Source organism: Panthera onca, chromosome A3 (genome assembly GCF_046562875.1).
Source record: "Panthera onca isolate mPanOnc1 chromosome A3, mPanOnc1 haplotype 2, whole genome shotgun sequence".
In the NCBI taxonomy this organism is placed as follows: Eukaryota; Metazoa; Chordata; class Mammalia; order Carnivora; family Felidae; genus Panthera; species Panthera onca.
In genome coordinates, this window is record NC_138341.1 from 82,003,698 (window position 1) to 82,030,835 (window position 27,138).

Consider the following 27,138-nt stretch of genomic DNA (forward strand, 5'->3'; position numbering starts at 1 on the left):
TCAAGTTTGAAAACCCTTACTTTAACGGAATCTTAGGAAAGAAGCTACCCCCGCATATTTATGAGTGAAGATTTCTAGCTCAGAGACACTGGCACCTCTTGCTCAGGAGTACATTGCTAGTTAGATTACAGAGATTAAAACCCAGATCCTTGATTCTCAATGAGCCTTTGAAAGTAGTCACAGTTTCAAACATTTGGTTCTGAGTAGGCTTGTAGAAAGACCTGATTTGATCTGGACCTTAAAGAATGAATGGATCTTGACCATTTTTCTCCTTTCCAAAGTTTTTTAGCAGATCACCCAGAGCAGACTTTTTTTTTTTTTTGTCTTAGGATCAAAATGTTTGTGGTTGGTAGTTGTGACTTATTCCTTAGAGGACAGGAAGATGTCGGGCCTGATGCCCATTGGGGGACAGGAAGCCAGCCTGCAGATTTTATTGAGTACCCTCCATATTCTTGCACTGTGTTCTAGGGATGTGAGAATAAAAGGTATGTAAAAACACAGCCTTGCCTGGAATAGCCAGTAAAAACCTAGCCTCTGCCTATCATCAAATTGAAGAGGCAAGAGCCACAGAAACAGCCCAATGCAAAGCAGCATAGCTCATATCTGGTAGGTAGAACAGTGTTTGAGCACCATCTGAGCTAGGTCCATGAAAGAGGAACAGGACAAATTTCTTGCTCTTAAGGAGTTCATGCTCTGACAGTAGGGAGCAAAACAAACTTACTCCAGTGACAAAGCAAGGCCCTGTCAGGCTTGACAATTTTCTCTCTTTTCATTTGGAGGGGAGCACAATGTAATGAATGTGCTGTTCTTGTCTAGACTGAACATAAGAACAAAAGGAAGCAAGGGAGAGATCTCTGTGGACTGTGTGACCTATTGTTCCATCCTGTTGTTCTTCAGAGTCCAGTTAAATGCTGCAGGCCTTACAGCTTGGTACTGGCTTCTTCCATTTCAGGCAACGGGTGGCACTTTCTCCCTGCCCTTCCATGGCTCTGGCCCACTCACCGTAGCATCGCTCACTGAGGGTTGTCAGGAGAAGCCGCCTGTGCATCAGTGAGACCATGGGCAGCTGTCAGTTTTGACAGCAGTTGTGTGTCCTCCTCTACCTCCCTCCCCCACCCCTGCCCCAGTTAGTCTTTCTTTCTTTGCCTTTACTTTTTACCTTTCTTCACAAGCTGCCTTCTGTCTCTTTGCTACTGAGAGAGAAAATGATGTGCCAAGTTTATGGCATGCCAGATTTCTTATCTGGCATTTTCTTACCTTTGATAACTTCTGACTTAATTTAAATGACCTTGATTCTAGATTGCAATTCCTAATTAGGATTGTTTTCCTTACTCAGCTTTTCTATAGATAAAGATCACAAGTTGTATCTCTTTATTATTATTATTATTACTATTGTTATTAATACTGGTACAATTCTGAAGAAAAGCTCTTAAATCGATTAAATTTTGATTTGTTTTAATTAAAAAAGCATGACAGTGATTTTGAGAACTAATAGTTCTATCCTTTGTATCCTCAAAGAATACAATAGTATTTCTCAGCTTCATTTTCATTATCACCTCCTGAAGAAGCCTTTGCAGATATTTTTTCCTAATCACCCTTTGTGAAATTTTAAAATGTCTGTACATCTGTTCATGTACTGTATGTATATCTTTATGCTCTATACATAAAAATGACTTAAACTTTTTCTCTTCCACCTCCAAAAATCACATTTCACCTCTGTTGGGGAGGGGAATGATATCACCCAAATTGAGACTACCTGGTATAGAATAAGATAAACATATGACCTTAGACAAATGAGCTAGAGTAAGTATTGTGCTATTTCTAATATTTTCTTTTTTAAAAAAAATTTACCAGATACTAGAACTAAAGTGATAAAGAAGATCTACTAGCTGGGAAAGTATAGAGTGCATGAAGTGCTAACACATTTTTTATTTTGACTTGTGCCAGGCATCGCATTGGGTATGGTAAAGGCACTTGCTTGAATTCACATAGCAGACTTTGAGACCGATATTATCATCCCCTCTTTCTAGAAAGAATGAACAAAGGCTTGGACTTGTATCCAAGCTTTTCTGATTGTAAAGCTTGCTTCTCTTTCTTTTCAATCTGTCTGTCCTTCTTTTCCCAAAGTAATGTGGAGGGCACAGGTTGAACTTCTCAACAAATAGGTAACTGTTGAAGTGTTTTAAAAATAACTGCTGATGGTGATACGACAGTGAAATTTTTTAAAGGATTAGTTTTTGTTTTTTGGCAGAGATAGAATGTGTTTCTATTTTGGATTAATTCATTCTAATTTAAGAATGCAACTGGATTTTACAAAATACCAAAATTCTTTGTTCTTATCTATTTAATAGGTAAATAAGCAAAGGAAGATTAAAACTAGGTCAGCTGTATACCTCAAATGTTTTGTCTTTCATTTTGAAAAGCCTTCATTTTATTTATGGATGACAATAGTTGATACCCAGAAAGGCAGTTGACCTGGTTTCATAGCTTGTTGCCAGAATAGCATCCCAATCTTCTTTTCATTGCCCTGAGATATCTCTAGTTCACATTAGGAGTATAGTATAGTGCCGTTCTGTAGTTGTCTTCTAATGTAGTAGCCAGTAACAAGTTGCCATGCCTTGTGAGTTGTAGGAGCTCAAATCTTTGGTGAATTGTATAGGATGGTCTGTTTCTCGTGGATACTTGGAGAAACTTATAATAGATCTACATTATTGTTTTCATTGTCCAAGAACATTATAGTAATATATTAGAAATAGAGGACTCTTGAAGATATGATCCTATTTTATAGCATTCTCAATTTTTGTAATAAATATTAATAATCATAGATGTTATACATTAGTCATAAATAAGTTAAGATCTGTTCCTCACACTTAAATTTCATCCCTCTAAGGAAAGAAAATAAGAGTGTTTTAAAATTATTAGTGTTTAGAAAGAGTTCATTTTTGGGTTTTATTTTTAGAATTGCCACTGAACTAATACAAATGATTTATCTTTTTTCTCCTCTTTCCTATGAACATAAATTTGAAGCCTATATATATTTTTCAAGGTGAATTTATAGTTTATGAGCCTCATAGAAAGTCCACCTCTATTATATTTAATAGTCATGTCCTGGCTTTTACCCCAAGACAGTAATAACACCATTTGTTAGAGTAGGGCCTAGAATGAAATTTAATAAAGCTTTTAGTTTCCTCATCTGTAAAATGAAATAATAATTCCTACTTCATAGGCTTTTGTCAGAATTAGAATTCTAGAATAGATGTAAAGTGTCTAGTATATTAATTTTTTACATAGTAAATGAGGGTTTCTTTGTTTTCTTCGCTGGGTTAAAGATACCAAGATAAAATAACTCACTTTTGCTGAAGACTTCTGTTACTCCTGGACTTTGGTTACTATTGTTATTCTCCTTTGATATTCATGACTCTGTTCTTTCTGTATCTTTCACTCCTGAAGGTTTCTGCATCAGGTGGCTTCTTTGTCCCCTCTGGTTATAGGCATCGCTGTCTGGTTCTTGGCGATTGCTTTTGTCGTGCCCTATGAGCAGTTTTCTAGTGCTCTTTTAACGACTGCCTAGGGAATAATTTCCATGCATTCATTTCTTGCTTCTGTTATTCTTTACTAGATTAGAAACTCTTTACAGGAAGCTAACTCTTAGGATTCTCATAGCCCTTCTAGGCTTATGACAGAGCCCTTCACATGGATGATGCTTAGCTTACTTTGCTGTTTCTAAAGAATGTCCTGGCAGTTTTAAAGATTTTTTTAATGTTTATTCATCTTTGAGAGAGAGACAGAGACAGAGCACGAGTGGAGGATGGGCAGGAAGAGAGGGAGACACAGAATCCAAAGTAGGCTCCAGGCTCTGAGCCGTCAGCACAGAGCCTGATAGGGAGCTTGAACCCACCATGAACCACAAGATCATGACCTGAACCAAAGTCAGCCTAAGCCCTGAGTTGGACGCATAACCAACTGAGCCACCCAGGCGCCCCTGTCCTGGCAATTTTAATGGAGAATTTCAGAAAGTGTTATGGACGTTGACATAAAATATATAAAGATTCCCTCTTGTAAATTAGAGGCAGCTCTTAATAGGTGTGTACTAGTATATTTTTATTATATTACTGTACTTTAAAATCCTATGTCTTCTCTCTTGCTTTGTGGGATAGTTTTGAAAAGGAACAGAGAAAAATGTCATTCATTCTTACCAAAAATATGACAAAGTTCTAATCACTTTGGCCAGATGCAGTTTTGGTTTATTTGGGACTGGAAATGGCAAATATCAACCATAGTTTGCAGGGTTTTTTGTTTAATTTTTCTTAAATGCTGTTCATGAAGTTGCACTAATTCATTCATTTAAACCATTCCTGAACACCTGGTCTTTTTAATACCTACTATTCTCAGATCTGGGGTGAAATAGAAAATTAATTATGCTCTAGAAGGAGCTATTCTTGATCTATTGGTTAAACAAAACTTGCTGTGAACGGGATGCTCTTTGTGATTGTTAATGAGCACTCTCCAGGCAGCTTCCATAATTTCTTAGTTTAATTCCATTGCTTAATGAATCAAAGGCATTTTTCTAAGTAAATAGTTGAATAAAAAAGTCACCCAGCAAATTCTGCATAACCTAAATTGCCAGTTTTAAAATATAGGCCCTGGGAGCACCTGGGTGGCTCAGTTGGTTAAGTGTCCTACTCTTGATTTCTGCTCAGGTCATGATCTTACATGTAGTTTGTGAGATCGAGCCCTGCGTTGGGTTCTGTGCTGACAACGTGGAGCCTGCTTGGGATTTTCTCTTTCTCCCTCTCTCTGCTCTTCCCCACTCATGCTGTCTCTCAGAATAAACAAACATTAAAAACATAAAATATGGACCCTATTCTTTTAAAAATCTCATCTTCCCTCTCCACCATTTTTTTTTGGCGGGGGCGGGGGGAGGGGCGGCTATAAGTGAAAAATCTTGACATCTCCCTTCCTGTTTCCATTCCCAGCAAATTTATTAAAAAAGGTGTGTTGGAGGTTCTCAAGACCATCATCAGGTTTGATGATTCACTAGGAGTACACAGGACTCAGCATGTAGTTTTACCCTCAGTTGCTATTTATAGTACAATGGAAGGACACAAAGCAAAAATAGCAAAGGAAAAAGGTGCATGGGATGAAGTCCAAAGGGAGCCAGGTACAAACTTCCAGGAGTCCTGTCCTGCTAGAATCCTATAGGACATGCTTCATTCCCCCAGCAGTGAGTTGTCATGTGAAGTGTTGTTGCCTGCCAGGGAAGCTCGTTACAGACTCAGTACCCACATTTTTTATTCGGAACTGGTCACATAAGCACATCTGTCTGGCATGTACCAAAAATTTCAGACTACAAGCAGGAAAACAGGTGTTCAGCAATAAACTGTATTCTTTATTCAAACCATCTAGGAACAGTGAGCCACTCTTATCAGTTCTAGGAGTGGGGGAAACCCTCCTGAAATCCAAGGGCCAACCTCGCAAGGAGGCCATTCTGGGGATAGTGTTCTCAGGACTTGGGACCAGACTCTTCTGAACTCTGCATTCATTTCTCAGCGTCTCTAATTGGGTGTCTAATAGCCCACACTTAACATATGTCATGTGAGCTCCTACTCTTCCCCCATAAACCTGTCTTACCTGTAGCCTTGCCCTTTTTCAGTTGGCATTCCCAGCCTTCTGTTTGCTTGGGCCAAAAAAGCCTTGGAGTCCTTGGTGACTACTCTTCCTGTCATATATACTCACCTCATTTGTTAGGAGATCTGTTAGTGCATCCTTCCTTCAAATGATACCCAGTTTCTGTCAAAATAATCATGGCCATTGGTGGACAGTGGGAGGGAGTGAGCCACAAGTTAATAACTGTTGAATGTAGATTATAGATAGGTACAGGAGAGTTTGTTATCCCGTTTTCTAAACTTTGGTGTATTTGAAACTCATAACAAATTATAACCATCATAAGAAACAATCACACACGTGGACCTGTCTGCTACTACTACCACCACCCCGTCCACCCTTCTTTTCTCAGCATGGCAGCTCGGCGATCCTTTAGAAATGTCTGATTGGAGTCTTTCATTGATTCCTTACTTAGCTCAGAGTAAAAGCCCAGGCTCTCAAAGTGGCCTATAGTACTTTGCTTGATTGGCTCCCTGCCCTGTTCTGTCTCAGACCTCCTCTCCTACTTCCCATTTGCCCTCCTCCAACTATACAAAACTGCTCACTCTTCCTCCACCTGCCAGGGAGCTCCTGCCTAAAGACCTCAACACCTCTCACTTGCTATTGTTTCCTCCCCTAGAATGCCATTCTTTCAAGACTATATGGCCCGCTCCCTTACCTTCCTACTCTTAATGCCTTTATCTTATTCTTAGTTTTCCAGTTCCATACCACATTGTATAACTAGCCTATGTATTATACTTAGTGTATATCAACTGCCTCTATCATTACTCCACTCACCCCTCTCCCCCAGGAACATAAACTCCATGATGACAGGGATCTTTGTTTTTTTTCAGTGATACATAATCCCAAGCACCAATTCAGTGCCTGGCATATAGAAGGCATTTCACGAATGTTCGTTGAATGAACAAATAGTGCCAGTGCTGGGACACATATTAGAAATCTACTAGAGTGCCCCTTCTTTCTTTTTCTGTGTTAAGAACCCAAAGCTCAAAGAAGTTCTGTATAGTTGGTTAATGATTTTGTATGAGTGTGTGTGTGTGTGTGTGTGTGTGTGTGTGTGTGTGTTTGAGGATTCTCTGTCTCTCTGTCTCTGCCTCTTCCCAACTTATGCTGTCTCTGTCTCAAAATAAATATATAAAAAACTTTGAAAAATAATAAAATAAACATTAAAATGGTAACTTTTTAAGAAAGAACTCCTTAACACCCCCACCTACGTTTTTCCAAATTTAATGCCAATAGATGCTGTCCAGTTTAAATTCTGTTTGTACGTCCTATGTATAAATTCATAGCCTAAACTAAATTGCCCATATAATAAAACTTAGTGGAATTTCTTGTTTTCTTACTCTGTTAATGTCCGGTGAAATCTATGGTAAGAACATACAGTGTCTTAAGTTGCTATGACAATGAAAGAGCTTTTAGAATAAAAGCTTTAATTGTTCAATTGGAGAAACCTCACTGCTCCCCCTCCCCTCAGCTTTATACCCTGAAGAAAGAGAGAAATCTCTAGTGACAGAATTCCCTATCTTCTAATTATTCTGACTTTTGTACTAACTATAGAAAAGAGTGTTGACTTCAGTGGGAATTATCTAAAGCAAGATTAGAGAGACAGCTATTTGATCGGCTAAGTTTTTAGCATCCACATCTGCAATATTGTGGGTACATTACTAATCCATACATACATGGCCCTGAAACAGTGGAGGAAGCTAGGCTCTCTCTACTCCAAGGTGGGAAAACTCCTTTGACAAAAGAGCAGACCCTGAAAGAGCAGCTTTTCTTCCTATTATTCCCCATGCCATCTCAGCTGTGCCACAGATGGGACTCAATCCCCTGGATTTTTAACTCTATATGCTGATGTGCCATGACGAAGCCTAAATTATATTATAACTATAATCCTGCCTCAAAGCTTGTGTTTGTTTTAATTGTTCATTTTTACAGATTCAAATTTGTCCCTTTGAACCTTGGGCATTATGTTTGTTCGGTGTATGTTAGAGGTTTTCAGTGATCTTTAGGATCATCATAATCATTCAGCTTCTATTCAAAAACCATGGTGAGGTGAAGGAAATTGATGTGCTGGCTCCTCTCCCTAGTACTCACTGCTGCTAATTGGTCTCCCACTCTGATGCAGAGTACAAGCCCTGACTAGGCGGAAACCTGCCTCTTAACCCAGAGTGCTACTGTGATCTGTGATCTGATGGTTGTCACGGTGTCTGGAGGCTCTGAAGTCCAGTAGGCTTTTCTCCTGGCCTGGGAACCCCATGCCAGTTTTCCTTTATCTTGTTTCTTTTATATCTAGACATTCTCAGATACCTTTTTTTCCCTTTGTCCTTAATATATATACCTGTGCTGTAGCAATGTATTTTCAGGTTTGGAAAGGTTTGGAAGAAGCCACTTCTCAAGGGTAACTGTGTCTACTTGCATTTGTCTGTATGTGAAGTATAACGTGAATACAGAAAAAGGCATACGTTATAAGTTCAGTGAATTTCCAAAAAGTGAACACTTCCACTCATGAGACACTCATGAGATCTTTCAGAACTCCTGTCTTCACTAGAGTCAGAATTTTTTCCACTGTCACAAGTCTTCAGCAGAGTTTTCTCTACGGCACCCTTGGGGATTCTTATTTGGCTTGAGTCTTTGAAGTGATGTCATATTGCTCTTGAGTCTTCATCCTGTTTGTGAGGCTTGTTAGCTTTTCTGCTGACCTTGCTGTTTGGAACATGTCCTCCTTGCCTCCTCTAAGGTGGTGGAGGTTTGGGGTGAAATAAAGATAGGGAGGTGAAACCCAACATAAAATTCCAAGCAAGCCTGTGTTCTTGTCCCACCCTATCCTGCCCAGCACCCTCCCTACCTTGGTTCCTCACATATCTTCAGGTGAGAAATCTCTCAGGCTCTATTCATTCTCATTTCTACAGGACAAGGATGGTTTAAAATCCACAAAGTCTTTGGTGTGACATTCTGTCATAACTAAGCAGCAGTAACAGTAGTAACTGTTAGAATGAGGGAATGTGTCATTATGTGGTATTTCCTGATGGTGAATCACCTTCCCATGAGCCCCCAAATGAGAGGAGGTGTGCGTTTGAGAAAAGAGTGGATGAACACTTGTTTGTCGCTGTTTCACTTTTAATGCTCTTGGGCTACATCGAGTCTCCTCTCACTTTTGTTCACTTATTGAAGATGCTGGATTTTTTTCCTTTCTGAGGCTAGAACTAAAGAAGATTCCCTGGTTATTTGTTCTTCCTTAAGTTGTTTAGAAAGAAGATGTTTTTGTTCAAAAGGGGAAAGGAAGAAGAAGGTTGTTAAGACAAAGGAGATTAAAATTTGTAACGGCAGTGTGAAGCAGCAGCCTCTCTGGGTCTTTGTGAGAACCGTGGTCATACTGGACCTGGTTCCTCTGTGTGACTTAGTACATTGGAGTGCTATTGCTCACACAGTTCCAGCGGCCTTTTCTTATGTTTTCCCTTCCACCTTCTTTAGCCTAACATGGCACTTCTTTATGATAGCTTGAGTAAGTAGACTAACAGTGTGTCTTGCTATATTTGTATAAGTGCCTTCTAATGGTACCGTGGTTCATAGGGTGTGTGTGTGTGTGTGTGTGTGTGTGTGTGTGTGTGTGTGTGTGTAGGGTGACTGTCATCCTTTAGTCCAGAGACAAAAGGGTCAGGAAGTGGTAACATTTGTGGTCAAAGATGCATCTTCATAGTGAAGTCCAGGAAAGTGAATTGTTACTTTCAAGATAAGCCCCTTGCCTTACTAGTGATTATAGGTTCTAGTTCTTTTCCTCTGTGTGTTTTCATTTTCTGCATGAGGAGGATGGGGAGTAGCTGCCCATTTCTCCTCACTTTGCTAATAGAGTTGGAGAGAATTCGAGATGAGTGCTGTATGATGTTGGTGCAGTGTGTGTAAGGGTTGTGGCCTGGGAGCTAGCTCATGGAGGGAGGTTGCTGGCTTCTGCAGACAGACACAGGGACTCTGCATCTTCCTCTTAACCCATGGAGACCGTGGCTGTGGCCGCCGCTGTGGTTTGGATACAGCAAAACTTATAGCTGATGTTGCTTCAGGTAAAGCTAAGGTCATCACAGACGGTGAATGTTTTCTCAACTACTCTTGTCATGTTAGCTTAGAAGTTCAAGGTTTTTGGGGCCTTTTTGTTTTACTGCTAATTCTTATCTTCTCGATGGAAAGAAAGTGAAAATTTATCCTCCTCTTCCTCTAAGAAAGGTTTAGCTCACTGACAGTGGTATATGTTTATATTTATTATGTTATAATTTTATAATAACATTTATTATAAGTTACATGTATTTGTGGTGTGTTAATTATAGCTCAATAAAACAGTAGGAACAAAAAGTTAAAGTGACTTCTGGAGTATTTTTGTTTTTTTATTTATGAAATATAGATAATCTAGGGAGAAAATACAGAGAAATAAAAGATGAAAAAGCATTTCATAATTCTGTCACCTTGGCTTAATTACTGTTAACATGTTAGTGTATATTTTTCTGTTTTCATATATTCTAGATACATATGTGCCTGTACATATAAAATTATCTTTTACATGATAAAATAGCCTTTTTTTCTAACATTAAAAGTCATGTACTTATTTAGAAAGTTGAAAGATGGAAAACCTTTTTTCCTTACTCTGCCCTCTTCTCTCTACCGCTACCCCCCCCCCCCCCAAGATAAGTGTAGTTGACTGGTGTGTTTCCAATCTTTTGCAGATTAAAGCTATTTCTTATTGCTGCTAATCACTTAAGGAACTCCCCATTGAACATGTGTGTTTATATGGCTGCATTTAGTTTAAAAATAAGTTCAGATTTATTTTAAGCTTTTTCCTAAATAATTTAGATCAATGCTTTAGTCTTATGTAGTCTCAAACATAAACTTCGTATAGATTTTTTTAAGTCACTACCTCACAATACACTTGTACCTTTAAGCTTGTTAATGTTGTGTATATACTCTTTATATTCATGTAGTGGTTACTTCTGTCCATATACTTTGTTTGGACAGTGTAGTCTTTAGCTTGTAAAATATTACAGGGCAGGCTAGTTTAAGTAATTTCATAATACTGTGTGACTGGAAACACTTTTTACTTTTAGTTGTTTTTCTATTTGGCCTATAAGATCTTGAAAGGCGGGCACTAATTGCTACTGTACAACATGGTTACTTAATCTCAATACATTTTCTGCTTCTTAAATGACAGGGTATTTGACATTATTATTTTAGCTCATCTGAAAATAAGGAAAACTGGAATTAGGGAAAGGAAGCAGTATATAACCTAGGAGAAGCCTGATGACTGTTTGAAACTAACGTACTGTTTTAAATATCTTTGATAGATTCTGTGTATTTCTACTGATACTTGGTTCAAATTTTCCATCAGTTGCTTAATTGAGGTAGTTCATTCTCAGTATTTGTTTACATATTATCTTCAGCATCTGTTGCTTCATTTGTATGGAAGGCAAGATAGCCGGCTGCCAGCCCGTCTCTAAGCTGGACTGTGACCTCATGTCTGTGATCGATGGACACAGCTGTGGGGTTTCCATGTGTGCTTGGCAGCACCAGCACCAGAAACATCTGGTCTAAGAATGTAGTTCTCTTCTCCTGCAACCTTATGGAAATTATTTGGTGCATAGTGGAATAATGCCAAGCATCCTTACTCGATATAGAAGTCACAAGGGACTCAAGAGCCCAAGATGGTGTTCTTTGCAGACTTGAAGATATTGAATTGAAAGTATTATTGAGTATGTACCTATAAATCACTTAGTCCAGTGCCGATGCATACGTGCTGCTTTTCTTTATTCTAAGTTTAAGAAATTTTTGTTTTGGTATAACGGGTAGCAAAAACAGCAGTGAAGGCTTTGGCCTAACAGAGTGAATTAGTTTGATTGAAATCCCACAAGAATTGCTATGTCTGAGATGCATTTCTTAGCAGCTCCTATACATTTTTAGTGAGGCTATTTAAGGAAGATTACAACCGCTGTGAGGTTTTTCCTTTATATAGGTATTAAATGTGTGTATTGTTTATATTTATCTTATATATTATTACATTTATACATACTATAGTTCATTTACATAATTAGTGTGTAATCAGTTAACCTCATTAGCTCTTGCATTGGCCCTTCTGGGGAAGTCTTTTGTCAAGATTGGCACTTGTTTTTATAATATCTGAAGAGGTCAGAATACCGTTTTGAAAACATGAAGCTCTCCAGAATTTACTTATTATATCTCTAAGATTTTATGATTTTTTTTCTCCCAAGGAATTAAGCATATCATTATCTTTAGTTAAAATTAACCACTGAGGGCAACTGAGCTCTGTATAGCAAGCCTCAAATTAACCCCTTGTTTACTTTGGACTCTTAAGTCAAGAAACATTTCTTTTTCTTAGAGAACCTTTAATTTTAAAGTCAGTTTGTCCCCCACTCTGTATCTGTGCTTGGCTAGATAAACAGACCAACCTAATTAATTCTGCAAACAGAGGCTACAATGCTCTTTTTGTGTCAGTTTTTAGCTCAAGACTTAAGTATTCAGTAGAAAGACTAACTATTGAATATGCACCAGTGTGTAAACATCCGTGCACAGTGAACGAGCACTGTTGATGAATTCAGATATGAAGTTGCCAATTTATACTAAACCTGACAGGAAAAGAGAATTTTCTTGATTTCTCTTATAGATTTTGTTTTATCAGTAACTTAATCTAGGCTCAGAGAATGGGAAAATAGTTTTTCTGGTGAGTGTTGTTACTTCATTCTGTATATTAGTGATTTCTCTTGTCTGGATTTCTTTTAAACTGGCTTCCCAACACCCTTAGCTCTGTAATATCTGCCCACATGCACCCGGGAGATCTCTTCTCACCTCCAGGGCAACTGGTTGCCCTTTCCTGACTCCTGTCACTAGCCTACAATTTCTGTGTCTTACCCTGCTCTCTCCCTTTCCAGTGCCTGCACAGTGTCTGTTTTGAAGTGAACCTTCAACATGCTGATTGAATACATTGGTACCAATGGATGTGCATAGATAGGGATGTGGTTCTTGCTAAAAGGCTGTCAAAGTGACATAGCAACTTCCTGGCCTTCCATTTTTTTGGGTTATTGGTAGATGGTAAATTTAGCACTTTATATTGCTGGTTAGGGGTGGATGAATTGGGCAGGTTCCAACATGGTAATATCGTTCTTTGTTCTTATGAGTTTGGTTTGGTGAGCAAACAGCCTTTCAGGGTCTTCACTGGAGAAATTTATTTGGACATGTAACTAACTGGTTTGTATTTTGATCTCTGTAAATCAGTATTTCCTCTCAGAGGGGATGCCATTTTGGGTACTTTGTGTGATCTGATGGTGATGATTTACTTTCTTTTGTTCCTTTGTGCAGAAATCCAGCACGCACGTACACACACACACACACACACACACACACACACACACGCGTGCGCGCATACCCACCTTATCTCAGGGGTAGGCATGGGGTAATTGGTGGTCCTTTTTCTTGCCCTAAGTGAGAGTTCTAGTTTTAAATGGTTACTCTGACTTGGCTAGCCTGACTTGGGAGGCTCCACACAAACACCATGTGTTTTGCTTCTGTGGCATTCAGAATACAGGGAGCAGATGATCCTAAGAAAGGGAGGACTGCCATGTTCTTTAGGGAGTGGCACTGTTTGACTTTTGTCAGAGAGCATCTGGAGTGTCCTCAGGCCTTCCTCTCAGATCTCTTTTCCAGTGACTCCAGCCTGTATCTTAATTTTTCACTGTGTTTGTGGGTGTGTGTTATAGAAGGAGGGAAATGGATTAAGGAACATGATCTCAAGTTAATGAGCTATCTTTAGACCAAAATGACTTAACACAGTTTTGTGAGATACATACATAGTAGATTGCTTTAAAGTTCTGTATAAGGTGATTATAACAAAAAGTTTGCTATTCACTTATCTTTCTGGTATTCTAAAAAACAAAATCTGCACTTTTTCCTTTGCTTTAAATAATTGCTGTACAGCTGGCTTGCTGCTGGTTGGGGTGGTGGAGGGATACATGAGGTGAGAGGAGCAAGGTTAAGGTAGGATATGAACTTATGTCTTCAGAATTGATATTGAGAGTTTATTTTGGTTGGGCTGTTTAAATTGGATTACTTTAATCCTGTATTATTGCCTTCCACCCTATACTTAAGGATTTTTTTCCTGGAAAACACTTTTTATTCCTATATGCATGTAAAATTTGCATTTTAAATAATCCTGTGATCTTTTAAGATCACATTTAAAGAAAGATTTTTGATAGAATACAAACACTCCATATCAGCAATAATATGTATTGTGTTCAGAACATGTCTTAGAATGAAAATACTTGAAGTTGAGGCAGATTGAAGTGCCAATGGTAGTTGTAACATTCCTTAAGACTTGGGATACATTGATTAAAACTCAATCTCAGAACAAATCACCTGATTTCTGGTTGATATCATATATTGAAGATAATTGGTTATCCATTCCCTTTAGTCTTTTCGGAATCTGGATTTTTTGTATCTTTCCATGTTTTTCCAAGAGGAGCACCTGCAGTTTAACACTGTATTCTTATATGAACAGAGGTAACAGCATCTGTAGTTCAGGAAACATGGTGCTAATCATTCTTTAGCACTAGACCTAATTTAACGATAGCAATCAGAAAGAAAATAGGCTACAGTGGTGTTCACTGTTTTGGTGGCTGGTTCTTGGTTTAGGTGATGGCTGGCACCCTTGCCTAGACCCTTTTAGCCCATCACAGCAGTGAGTCAGTAAGCCAGGCGAAGTGTGTGCTATTGATTGTCCACCTACCTGCAGCCAGAGGGCAGGTGATGCCAGAGATTCGTGTAGTTTGAGTTCACCTGGGCTACTTCTTTTACCTCCTACTACTTCCTACTTAGTTTAGGAATGCTTTTTGTTTAGAATTGTATTAAATGTTCTCTATTTATAAAGCAAAAGATAATTATAGTTTATTTCCCAAACATAATATTTGAGTATCTACTATGTGCTAGGCACCATGATAGTCTTTGCATGTTACTGATGTTTTCATTCACTCATCCTGGCTTGTGACTCACTGGCCAAGAATGGATTAGGGTTTCCTCCACTTACACATAAAGACACTGAGGCTCTGGGATTGCGCTCGTGCGCTCTCTCTCTCTCTCTCTCTCTCTCTCTCTCTCTCTCTCTTTCTTTTAAGATCAACTGTCTTACCCACATATTCAGTGTGACAGGCACTGTCAGGGTACAGAGATGAACAAGATAGAGTCCCTGTCTTTGGAGCTTGTGTTCTCATAGAGAAGGTAGGTTTTAAACTAATCACTGTGGGGCGGTGAGTGCTATGGAAAGCAATTATCTGTCTCTAGAGCATGTGTTTCTTATGGTACTTAATGTTTTCATTGCTTTTTCTGGATTCTTCTGGAGCTCGAGACTTGCATTTGGCAGGGCTTTGGGGCAGAACTAGAGTGAGGCTTTTGAAGAGAATGGGCTTTCTCCAGCTGGGAGACTTGGTGACTGACACTTTTTGATGAATTTCCGTGGCTATTATAGTGGGCTCTTTTGGAATATACTGGTGTTTGGTTCAGAGTAAAACTTCCCTGTAGGGTTTTATTAAGTGATGTGAGGTCAGTTTGTATATCTAGCACAGTGCAGATGGTGGCACTGTGGAATCAGATCTCCCACTTCATGGACTTTGCCACTGGCTTAGAGAAGGGTATGAATGGAAATGGACTGAGGCAAGATTTTCTTTAAATGTCCCCCTTTCCTGTTGGGACTTTGAAGCTTCTGATTCCATATTCTCATTTTCTCTCTTCACATAATTTGGTGTGTTTTCTAAAAAGTTGGGAGGGAGAGACACTTTAAATGGTTTTCCTAGTTGGAACTGAAAAATGAGGAGGTGAGTTTTAATTACTGAAGTCATTATTTCTGGTGCCATTCTGTAGCTTTTCTCTGCTCCACAGTAGTGAGAAATGATCACATAGATTTAAGAAGTTTTGAGATGTGTTGGAATGGTCTCCATGTACATGGTAAGTCCCACCTTACCCAGAATGTGAGTGGATGTGGTATGCTATTCCCAAATGAATGATCGTACCTGAATTGTCACCTAAAAGCTCTTAAATGGGTGATGTCCCTCAGCAGTTAGAATATCTTGATTCTGTTTTCTGTTTTGCCCAAAGATATGTGGAACTTAGTCATTGTCTTCTTGAATCACTTCTATGGTAAGCATCTTTGAATACTTAGAGCTAAGGGAATGGTTCTTCCTATGTGGTTTCCACGAGGATCTTCCAGAGGTGTGAGAAATACGTGTCAGAGGGTCTCTCAATTGTATTTGAATGGAAACTACCCTTTCAGAACAAAGAGGGAAGTCCCTTTGCAGATGTGCACATTATTCATAATGAAGGGAATTGTTTGAAAATAACAAAATGGTAACATACACACCTTTGAACTGAAGCTTATTTCCTTGTTGCCATAATTGGCACAATCTAGCTATTTTCTGTTATTCAGCAAGCTCCAAGAGTTATTTTGAAGGCACCACTGATTTTAACAACATGACCTTTGAAAGACAGTTTACCAAGGGTAGATTTTTACTTTTCTCTACATGATCATTGTTTGATTTCTTTTTTGTTCTTTTTTCACTCACCTACAGTGGTGTACCATGAAATATGTCAGGGTAAGGAAGCTGGAATTAGGATAGTTTATGAAGGGGCCAGGAGGGGAGACAGAAAAAGTGAGGAGAAGAGTAAGATGAAACCATGAGACATACCAAAAATCTTTACTTGGCCATTGATATCCTCAAGACCAAATTAGAAACTTACTGAGCTGTTTAAATACCGACCATACACCCTCCCTACTCTAGCAGTGAGCACTTCTCCAAGAATGTTCTATAGAATACTTACTTCCGTCTGGCAATTTCTGTGCTTTTGATTAAGGCATAAACTAATAGCTTGCTTATAGAAATTGAGATCAAACAAAAATTGTTTTAATCTTACCAAAGTAGAGTGATTTTGCACATTCATTTTATTCAAGTTTTTTCCCATCTGTGATTAAATTTTCAAGGTCTCATGATTATATTCTTCCAGTGGGGGGGAAATGGGAACAGATAGATGTCTGTATGATGTGTAGGGGCTTTTATTCTGCCACCCTGGTTTAGGAATTGAGACATCTGTAAATCCAAGTTGTTGCTTTCTAAATGCACTAGATTCTAATTTAATAGACCATAAAAAACAAGCTGTCTCACATTCCTTCACAGACAGATGCCCAAAAGGCATCACTGTTACTCCCTACAGTGAGGTGTAGGTAGTAGGTAGTTTACTGGTTTTGTCTGCTAATTCTATCATTAGTGTCAGTTCTGGAGTCATTTCAGTTGACCCCTCCACTCACCATGGGCATTTGTGCTGTTTCTTTGCATGGCTGGTAATTTTTAGTTGGATGTCAAACATGTGATTTTTACCTTATTGGGTATTGGATATTTTATATTCCCATATTATTGAGTTTCGTTCTGTGATACAGTTATTTACTTGAAAGCAGTTTGATCCTTTTTAGATTTTTTTGTTGGGATTAGATCAGCATTTAGTTTGGGCCTGATTTTGCCCTGCCATTGAGGCAGGAGCCTCTTGAATGTTGTACCCAAATTCCGGTGAATGGTGAGCTCTCCCAGTCTGGCCAGCGGCAACAGGTATTATTCTCTGTTCTTGTGAGCACTGTGTTCTGTTCCCCCTGGTGCTTTGGGAGGTTCTCTTTCTAACGACAAGGATGTGTTGAGCAGTGCTCTGCTGAACACTGAAGGGGAACTCTCAGGTCTCCAGAGCCTGTTTGCGTTCTCTGTGCAGCAAGCTCTCTCTCCTCTCTGGTCTTTGTCCTATCAACTCCCCAGCCTCTCAACTCAGAGAATTGTCTGGGCTCTGATTGGATTTCTTCTTCCTATGCCAAAGCCTGGAATCTCTCTCAAGGTAGTAAGCTGGGACAATTACAAAGCTTTCCTGATGTTTCCCATCTCCCCAGGGTCACTGTCCTTCAATCTCTGATGTCCAGTGCCTTAAAACTTCTTCATATGTTTTGTCTAATTGTAGTTGTTCAATGGGAGAGTAAATCTGGTCCTTGATAATCCATTTTGGCCAGGAGCAGAAATCCCCATCATTCCTTTTAACTGCAGACATTTTTCAGAGCTCAGCCTTTATGTGACTCACCATGTCAGATATGAAGCAGGAGCCTTTGTGCTTGTGAGTACACAGATGGATCCAGTAGGAAATGCACAAACATGTACCACTTTGCAAACCCGTACCTTCTTCAGAACTGTGCCCCTTGTTGGCATTCATTACTTGGGCCTGATTTTAGGGTTTTAAGCAAGACTCTATTCAGTGTGCACAGTATTCTATTCTTTTCTGGCTTGCACTGTGATAAGCTTCATGGAGTTTGCCACTGGCTTAGTTAGAGAAGGGTATGAATGGACCCAGGTAAGATTCTCTTTTAAGCGATCCTTTGGCAGGTCAGAAAGGTGAAGATAGTATGATGGTTGATGGACTCCATTCGCCTTCTCCTTTGCTCTAGGAAAAACTTAAGCTTGGAAATTCTCAATCTCAAGAAGTTATGGGTCTGGATTGGTACCATCATGGAAGGCAAATTAATCAGCAAGGTTCTGGTACTTCAGGCTCCCATCGATTTCTTCTCACAGCTGACAATTGGTGGAAGCAGCCCAAGCAGGGAGATTGGCGGTGATTCTAGAACAGCATGGAAGGGGTAAGGACCCTTATTCCAGAGAGACAGAGGGACTAGGCCATGTGAATTGACAGAAACAAACTCACTTTGGATTCTTAGGGAGCTGTCTCCTCTAACCTAAACTCTTAACTTTGCTGTTACTAATTAGGAAAATAGTACATGTCAATTATAGAAAATTAAGTCAGTTTAAAGAAGAAAATGTCTATAATCCAGAGTTAATCTTTGATAACATTTCTTTTTTCCTTGGTATATACTCATTAAAACGTATGTAGTTATCGCAATATACTTGTGTTGAGAATGGCAAAAGTTGCTGTGAAAAACGTATTTTGTTTCTGAGTATTTGGGATTACTTATCTCTTCTTGGTCTCAGTAAAACTGCAAGTTTAATTATGTATGGGGGAAGAAATCTTTCTTTCTGCCCTTCTAGGTTCTTGACCAGGGCCCCAGTAACATAAGATAGATTAGCGAGAAAGAAACAGAAGTCTATTAATATGTATTTCATATATATGTGGGAGCCTTTGCAAGAAAAATGAAGACTCAGAGAAATTGCAAAACCCAAATACTTTCATACTTGTTGAACACAGAGAGAGACTGTAGTGGAAAAGTAAATAAAATATATGGGGAGGCTAAAGGAAGATAAGAGATACGTTAACAAGGTTTGCTTGTACAGAATTCTCTTGGCCTCAACTCCCTGTCTCTGGTGATGAGAATGTTTTTTTTTTTTTTCCATTTGGTATAGGAAGGACATCTTTCGCATGGGAGTTTTATCTCTGGCTTTCAGGAAGAAATGGGGGAGGTCAGCATGCCCTTCTTATACCTGCTGTTTTTTTTTTTTTAAGTGCCTTTAGCTCAGAATAACCATTCTGTCTAAAAGCATATTTGGGGGTGACATATTCTGGTTTCCTTCAATTACCATCAAGTGGTTGGGGGATTTTATTTTGGCCACACACTTACCTAGCAGATTGGTTTTCCATTTCAGTCAGTGTCTAGGTTTCAGGTCCTGCTTTATGAAGGTTGACATACTTTAGGGTCCCCAACAGCAGGTATTCCAATTGTGTGTATATCTGTGTGTGTGTAAATAACTCCCTTATGAAGGAAGAAAATGGATGGATTCTGAAATCAAGTGCTAAGGCACTTGTATCCATGGTGTTATGTCCTGTAGATTGGGGCTTGAAGGCAACTATTAGGACTTCTGATTGTCGATGTCAGGAAATGTTAGAAAGCTATAATAGTTTCATTTAGATCCGAGAGGAATAATGATCTGTTTTATTTGACTTTATTCCTTAAGCAAGGATCATCCTGTTCATTTGCCATGTTGTGCTTTTTGGTTGGAGGTTATCACAGAGATGTATTTTGGCTTCCTTGTGGTTCTTGGCATCAATCATGGAAGCATCCGTCTCCCAAGGTTGTTCATGGGGAGGAAAACGGAGTGAAGTTTATTCACCATCCTACATCATCTTGTCACAGCCTCCAGTTTTCCCCCATCACTCACCCCACCAGGTCCATCCAGGTGAATGGTGCTACTGTTTAATTCTCTTCTTTACCACATACTTCTAGATATCAGTTGAGTGATAAAATCTCATCAAAATACAGCAAATAATGTGGCCTGGCAGACTTTGTACAAGACAGAGGAGCTAAAGGGCTCTGTGAGGACTTTGTTGTGTCTAGTAAAATTTCTGTATGGTGCCTATAGACAGAAAAGACAGAGCAGGTTAAGGGCTTCAGGGCCATTCCCTTTGACTTTGGAGTCTCAGAAGAAGTTCAGCAATAAAACTATAGAGTGTGTCTTTTTGTCTGAAATGGGTCCAAAACAGCATTTCTTCTTGAATAAGATGTCTCAAGTGTCTGATTTCCATTTTAGTTATGTTAATTTTATAATTTTTCTGTGGGTTTTTTTCTGGGACTGATGGATCTTGGAAGATGTGGGCTGATTAATTTTAAAGAACATGCCATTCCTTCACTGGTCCTACAGAGCCAGATCCTATAACCTTTTTTTTTTTTTTAATAATTTTTAAAATTTATTTTTGAGAGAGAGAGAGATGGAGCACGAGCAGGGGAAGGGCAGAGAAAGAGGGAGACACAGAATTCGAACAGAGCCTGATGAGGGGCTCGAATCCATGAACCGCAAGATCATGACCTTAGCTGAAGTTGGACGCCTAACCGACTGAGCCACCCAGGCACACCTTATAACCTAATTTTGTTGCAGAATTTTTCATACATTGGTCTGTTTACCTTTGGTTGAATTGTCAGTGAATTTAAGTCAAATAACTTTTCGTGTGAGTAAAAAAAAAATAATAATTTTGATTAAGTCAACTGGTATGGTACTGGATAATACTCTCAGGTGTAACTGGGATTTGCCAGGTAAAAAGGTAATATCTTCTCATTTTTGTACCAGTTTACAGTCACATAATGGAAGGTTCGGTAGTAGTTAATTAAAACAAAAGATTAAACTAGTCTTTAAAAATGGATATTTGCATTCTAAGTGTATATTCATTTGTATATTTTGATGGTGAAATCTAACAGATATTTGCATATCTCATTTTATCAGCCCTCTCTCCACTAGCAAAGATACAGTGAATAATGAATTGCCCTTCCTTTTTTGTTCAGCTGTTAATGGGTAGATCTAATTCTATGAAGAATTATGCTGGGAAGAAAGATGATTACTCAGAACATTTCCCAGTCCTCCTGGATCCTCCCAGTTAGCTTATCTGAAGTCTGCCTGTCTCTCCTCACATCGTTACTGTCATCAGTGGAAGGAAAGAAAATTTGGGTAACAGTTTAAAAAATATTTTAAGGAGTCATTTTTTAAAAACTCACTACTCATATGCACTCCTCTGTGCTCAGATGGTGGAGTGGGCAGGGCTTGCCCTATGACTTATTTATGAACCCATAGCTGCTTTTGAAAATTACCACTATTCAGATGTTTTCCCCTCCTCCAGCCTCTAAGCAGCCAAGGAAGGCAACAGAAAACTCCTTGCCTAGTCCTATTCCAGCCAGAGACAAAGACCTTTTCTATGAGAGTTGGCTCCCCTGGTTGGAGTCCAAAATGCTAATTGGCATCAGCTGCATTAAATCGCTGAGTGGAGCCTAGCAGCTGCCTCATCATGGAGAAAACCAGGAGGGAGCCTTCCTTTTCTCACCAAAACGTACCCTCTCTTCTCTGTAGTTACCTTTTTTTTTTTCTTTCATCTGTGTATGATTGTGGGCTCCTAAAGAGGAGAATGAAGGGCAAGGTCATTTGGACTTGGTCTAGACAGATGGGATATATAATCTTAGGTCATGTCGTTTTGTCCATTCCACTTTCTTTCATATACAGGGTGGTTGTTAACTTTCAGTTTTAGCCTGCCCCGACTGTTTTCTACTGTATTTTTCTCAGGCTAAATGGGGCGTGTGGTGGTGGGAGTGTGTACATATTTAAATGTTGGAATGAGACCACCAAACTTGTATTTAACTAATGACCAAAGGGAAATTTGAATTCAAAAGTTGGTTCATTATTACTCCAAAGACAACATGTATTATTATACACATTAGTCATATTCAGGATTCCAGTTGTAGTTGGCTCAAAGCCATTGGCAGATTCTACATTTCTGATGCTTTTTCTCCAAGGTGGGCATTCTTAATCAGTATATGACAGTTACTGGTGGTAAAATGACCTTTTATTTTATAAGATGCATGATGGTCATCTATTTTGAAATCATAGAAGCAAGAGAAGGAAGGTCCAAAGTATATATAAACGATTTCCTAAAATACTAGTTTGAGAGGCCAGTATGGTTTCCTCTCAAAATTTTTGGTAGTTCAGTTTCATATGCTTCCAGGATTTGACTACTTAAACCTTGGAAATACTCTGGCAAGTGGCATTGATCTGATTACTGTATTTATGGATAATACTTGGATGTTTCAGTTATATTAAAAAAGCTGTTGCCAAACTTGATTGTATTTAAGTTCTTATATCATATTTCATTGTTTCTAATATGTGGCCCAATTTCAAAAATGTATGTCTTATGGTTGATGGTGAATCATACTTTCATTACATGAAGTACTTCAGTGTCTCTATCTAGTGGCATCTTGGATTTAAGTAAATATATTGTGCTATGACAATCTGCCAACAGTATTTACCATTATGCATATTAAGTGTCTTTCACATCAGTGGACAGCACTGAATTTAAGCCTATGAGAATTTTTAAATATATAGAATGCATAAGAATTTCAATTCCATGAGCTCTGAAAACATCAAGTGCTTCTGGAAGCTCTTAGTTCTTCTTATAAAGAATGGTGAAAAGGGGCACCTGGGTGGCTCATTCGGTTAAGCATCCAGCTCTTGATTTCAGCTCAGGTAGTGATCTCAAATGTTGTGAAATTGAGCCTGCTTTGGTCTTCGTACTGAGGGTGGAGTCTGCTTGGGATTCTCCCCGCCCCCCCGTCTCTCTGTCTCTCTCAAAATAAATAAATTAACCTTAAAAAAAAAAAAAAGAGTGGTGAACAAGTCAGATCCTAGAAGACACTGATTTATGTTGCTAAAGAAAAAATATATTGAAACTAATCAAAATATGTTGTGATCCTTAATTATTGCACAGGAAGCTTCTCATGGGAGAATTGTAGGTAACATTTGCTTTCTGTCAAGAAGTGAAACTTACTGGCAGAGTATCACACAGAATAATGACTCTTAGAATAATTTAGCCAATATGGGGAGTGGAAGGGAGGTAGGTAGGGATGAATCAATAAAAGCAAAGTCTGTGCAACCCAACGAGATGCACACACTGCATGTCATGATTGGCTACAAATACAAAATTAAAATCAATATTTTGATTTTCTCCTATTTTAGTTCACCATTGTTCTTTTTGTTTTTGTGTAGTCTTTATATCCCAGATCTTTGTACATTGATGATTTTGGATAAAAGGAAAAAAAAAATCAAACCTTTAGCTGACTTTCTAATCATCTAATTGTGGTCCAGTGTAAGGAAAGTGGGGTATTTAGCTTTTCAGGGCACAACATGTTTAACCATAGGACTTGTTCTAGGAGTGACAGTCACTGCATGCCTTTCCAGTCAGGAGCACATTATTGGCCATAGGGTCATGTGCCACTTTTTGTTAGGAACCTATTGGTCTTGACAGGTCCCATTAGGGTTGTCCTGGGCTGCTCCCGGATACTGTTGGGAGTGAGTTGTAAGTTGTGGTGACGCTGGAGAGAGAGGCTTCATGCGTTGTGTGCCAGCAAGTTGTGGCACTTGTGTGTGTATGTGCTCACATACACACACTCTGCGTGTGTATGTGAGCATGTGGAAAGAGCAAGAAGATAAAGCTTTTAATGAATTGGGCCTTCTAGCTGTGTTTTGGACATGCTTCCTTCCTTACATTAATAAAAATTGTCACCCTTTTATGTTTTAGTATAAAGTTTCTTTGAAGAAAAGTCCCAAGTAGGAGTGTGTTCTTGTGTATACTAGCCAGGCTTAACACTGCTTTTGTTTAGGATTAAGATAGTTATCCTGGTTATTCAGTATCTCAGTTTTCATTGCTACTCTCAACATGGCCATGTTTAAATCACAGATTGAAGTGATATATTTGGTGTGTTTTCATAGATACAGGGTTTGAATGAGAATTAGTACACAGATTATTGTATGGACTGTACTTGGCCATGTGACTCTGCTCCGTGTTTGCAGTCACCATCTGCTAAAATCACATGACAACTATGCCTATTAATATACTGTAATATTCTAATATACTTATGTCTGGGGACCAAGCTGGAGGCCACCATCTGAAAAATCACTGTACTGAGGGACACCTGATTTGACTCAGTAGGTTGAGTGACCGACTTTGGCTCAGGTCATGACCTCCCAGTTCATGAGTTCGAGCCCCACGTCGGGCTCTGTGCTGACAGCTCAGAGCCTGGAACCAATTTCAGATTCTGTGTCTCCCCCCTCTCTACCTCTCCCCTGCTCACACTCTGTGTCTCTCTGTCTCTCAATAATAAATAGATGTTAAGAAAAATTTTTTTAAAAAATAAAAAAAGAATCACTGTACTGAGTTTGTTTTGTTACATGTTTGGTTTCTAAAGCAGTAGTGTACAGTTGAAAGTTGTATTTTAAGAAATTTTGTTTTTTCATTTGGTGTCATCACTAATATCTAATTAATAATGTTGTAGCTTTTATCTTAACAGTATTTTCAAACCAAACTTTAGATCCGTGAGCCCTTTTAAATGGGTTTTGGAGATGCGAGGCTGTCACAGTAGGTTTCTTCAGCCTGTGTGCATGCATGTTCTTTCACATGCACTATCTTTCTCTTACACACCTTGACTACTTAGAAACGCTGAGTCTTCCCTGGAGAAGGAAGCACATCAGTTGTAAGTGGATTGAGCATGTCAGTAAATATATGTAATAAAGGGAATTCTAGAGATCTGATTATCCAGTGTTTCTCTAAGATCATTATCCTCCCCCAGATGCTGTTTTTCTAGCCAGGGTTGTTTTTCTCTTTTCCCCCACCTTCTCCCCTCTTCATCACTTTAATTCTGCTTTCCTCTCATTCTCATGCTATCCATAAATTTTACTTAACATAACCCAGCAGGTAGTTTGGCAGACTCTCTCTGTGTCATGTGTATGCACCAAGGGACAGAATGCCCATGCTGTTGCAGGTACTGCCCCAGGGGTGTATGAGAGAGAAAGGCGGAGACTGGCAGCCCTCACCATTCACAAGGACAACTTATTTTTATTTTCCAGACCTGTGTCACCATCTGTTTCTTTCATTCTCCTTCTGATCTTCTCACACAAACTCTACATTTCTTCCTCTGTTCATCTCATTTTAATAAAGCAAGAGTCTGGGGGATGAGCCAAGTCTAAAACAACCTGCTGTCGCTGAATGATGTTTTATTACTGTGGCTCGCCGGACTCACCTGGATCTCTTTTCGGGGTAGTGGATCTCATTAAGCATGCGATTCGTCCAGGGCCTGCAGTGCTGGTCTATATTCGGTAACCTGCCTGTGGCCACACCAGAAGGTAATGCTTTCTGCAAGGTTGTTACAGGTGAAGCTTCTCTGCCTTAGGTGTGCCAGATGATTTATATGCACAAATCTTTTCTAGAAAAGAAACAACTTTTCCTTGTAATTAGTTGAAATAGTATCAGTCAGTTCTCTTTTTTCCTCGCATTTTTACAAATGAGCAAATTGAGGTTCAAAGGTCATAGTTAATGGAATAACTGCTCCATGCTACATCTTATATACATCTGTAACTTTTGTACTTACTTATTTCTTGCATAGCTTGTAATCACATTTCAAAGGGTGAGTCGTGTTGAAGTCCCCAATTCTTGTCACTAGGATAAAGTGAATGTATGTCTCTCCCTTGTGGGAGGGGCTGGGAACTCGTGTTATTGCCTGTGGGTGGGGAAGGTAAAATGCACATCATTCAAAAGCCACACATTTTATTTTTATTTTTTTCTCAAGGATGAAGAGGAAGAAATCAAACTGGAGATAAACATGCTGAAGAAATATTCTCATCATAGAAATATTGCAACATATTACGGTGCTTTCATTAAGAAGAGCCCTCCAGGACATGATGACCAGCTCTGGGTAGGCAAATATTTCCCGAAGGTTTTGTGAGGTTTCCTCTTTAGTTGTACTAAAAAGGACAGTAAGGACCTTCCAGAGGGAGGGGAGAGAAAAGCAAAGACAAAGGGGGTATTGCCTGGTATCTTCCTTGGCTTTCTTGGTTAAAGGTTAAACAGTCTTGGCTGAATGTTTATTTTTATGTTGGCTTCACTTTGCGTGGAAAAAAGTTAACTTCATATTTTAGGAATAAAATGGCACTTTTTAAAAGTAATGTAACCAGAATGCAAGGAAATTAGGAGCTCGGAAATAAAACCAACAATAAAAACTTTATTTATGGAGATTAATACGGAAGCTCAACTAAATGCATCTTCTTTGCCATCTGGAAGGGGACAAGTCACAAGAAAACAGTATAACAGTATTTATTAATAATATTAATGATGACAATTAATTGAAAGTATTAAATTCCAGGGATATTCCTAGAATTGGTAAACATTCAGCCTTATCTCTTACTGAGCCACGTCTGTCTTGAAGATAGTGACACTGACATGCTGTCAGATCTGTGGTTATCATGTTATGCCAAAGGCACTGGACTTAAAAAGCAGGAAAATAAATACTTTTTCTAATTTTTTAAAACTCATCATAGAAAATTTGCAAAATTAAGGCAAAAGAGAAGCAATTAATCTTTATTTTCATTGCCCAAGTCCAATCAAAGTTAAAATTTTAGAATAGCTCGGTTCATTTTCTAGGTATTTAAAAAATATACTTGTGTTCATATTGTATAAACATTTAGGTGTTGTAAAAAAATGTATTTTTAAAATTATGTACTGCTTTAAAATAGCATTTCTGTTAATATAAAAGGTTGAGAATCATAATGTATGGAAGATAGAATATCTTTGACTCTGGCAAATGAGAGAAGATGTTAGAGTATTTCCATCAGATTTCTGATAATTAGTCACTGATTAAGGACAAAATGGTCTTCCCATGCCCATATGAGAGAGGAAGAACACTTCAGAATCTCTGCACTGGGGGATGTGCTGTTAAATATCAGAAACTCTTAAATCTCCTGGATCAAACATACACAGTGAATAAATTGAATGGCGAAATGAGCTCTCAGTAATTTGGATGCTTCCAAGATGATCATGTACCCAGATCTTTAGGGAAGGCAGAGGGGGGTTAGACTGCTTTCCTGACTTCCCTCCAGTGTGTACTAATAGCTGTGATGCTCTCACTGACTGCTAGGATGTGCTAGTCACAGTGTGTCTTGTCTG

At 38.9% G+C, this 27,138-nt stretch overlaps 1 protein-coding gene across 50 annotated transcripts in view; it reads left to right on the plus strand.

Annotated features, from left to right (window-relative positions):
- Nucleotides 1-27,138, plus strand: part of MAP4K4 (mitogen-activated protein kinase kinase kinase kinase 4) — a 198,051-nt gene that overhangs the window by 93,241 nt on the left and 77,672 nt on the right. For all 50 annotated transcript variants that reach the window (XM_060608936.3, XM_060608998.3, XM_060608916.3 and 47 more), the window contains exon 4: nt 25,766-25,891. In XM_060608936.3, coding sequence (XP_060464919.1) covers nt 25,766-25,891 — 126 coding nt within the window. The remainder of the gene's footprint in view (nt 1-25,765; nt 25,892-27,138) is intronic.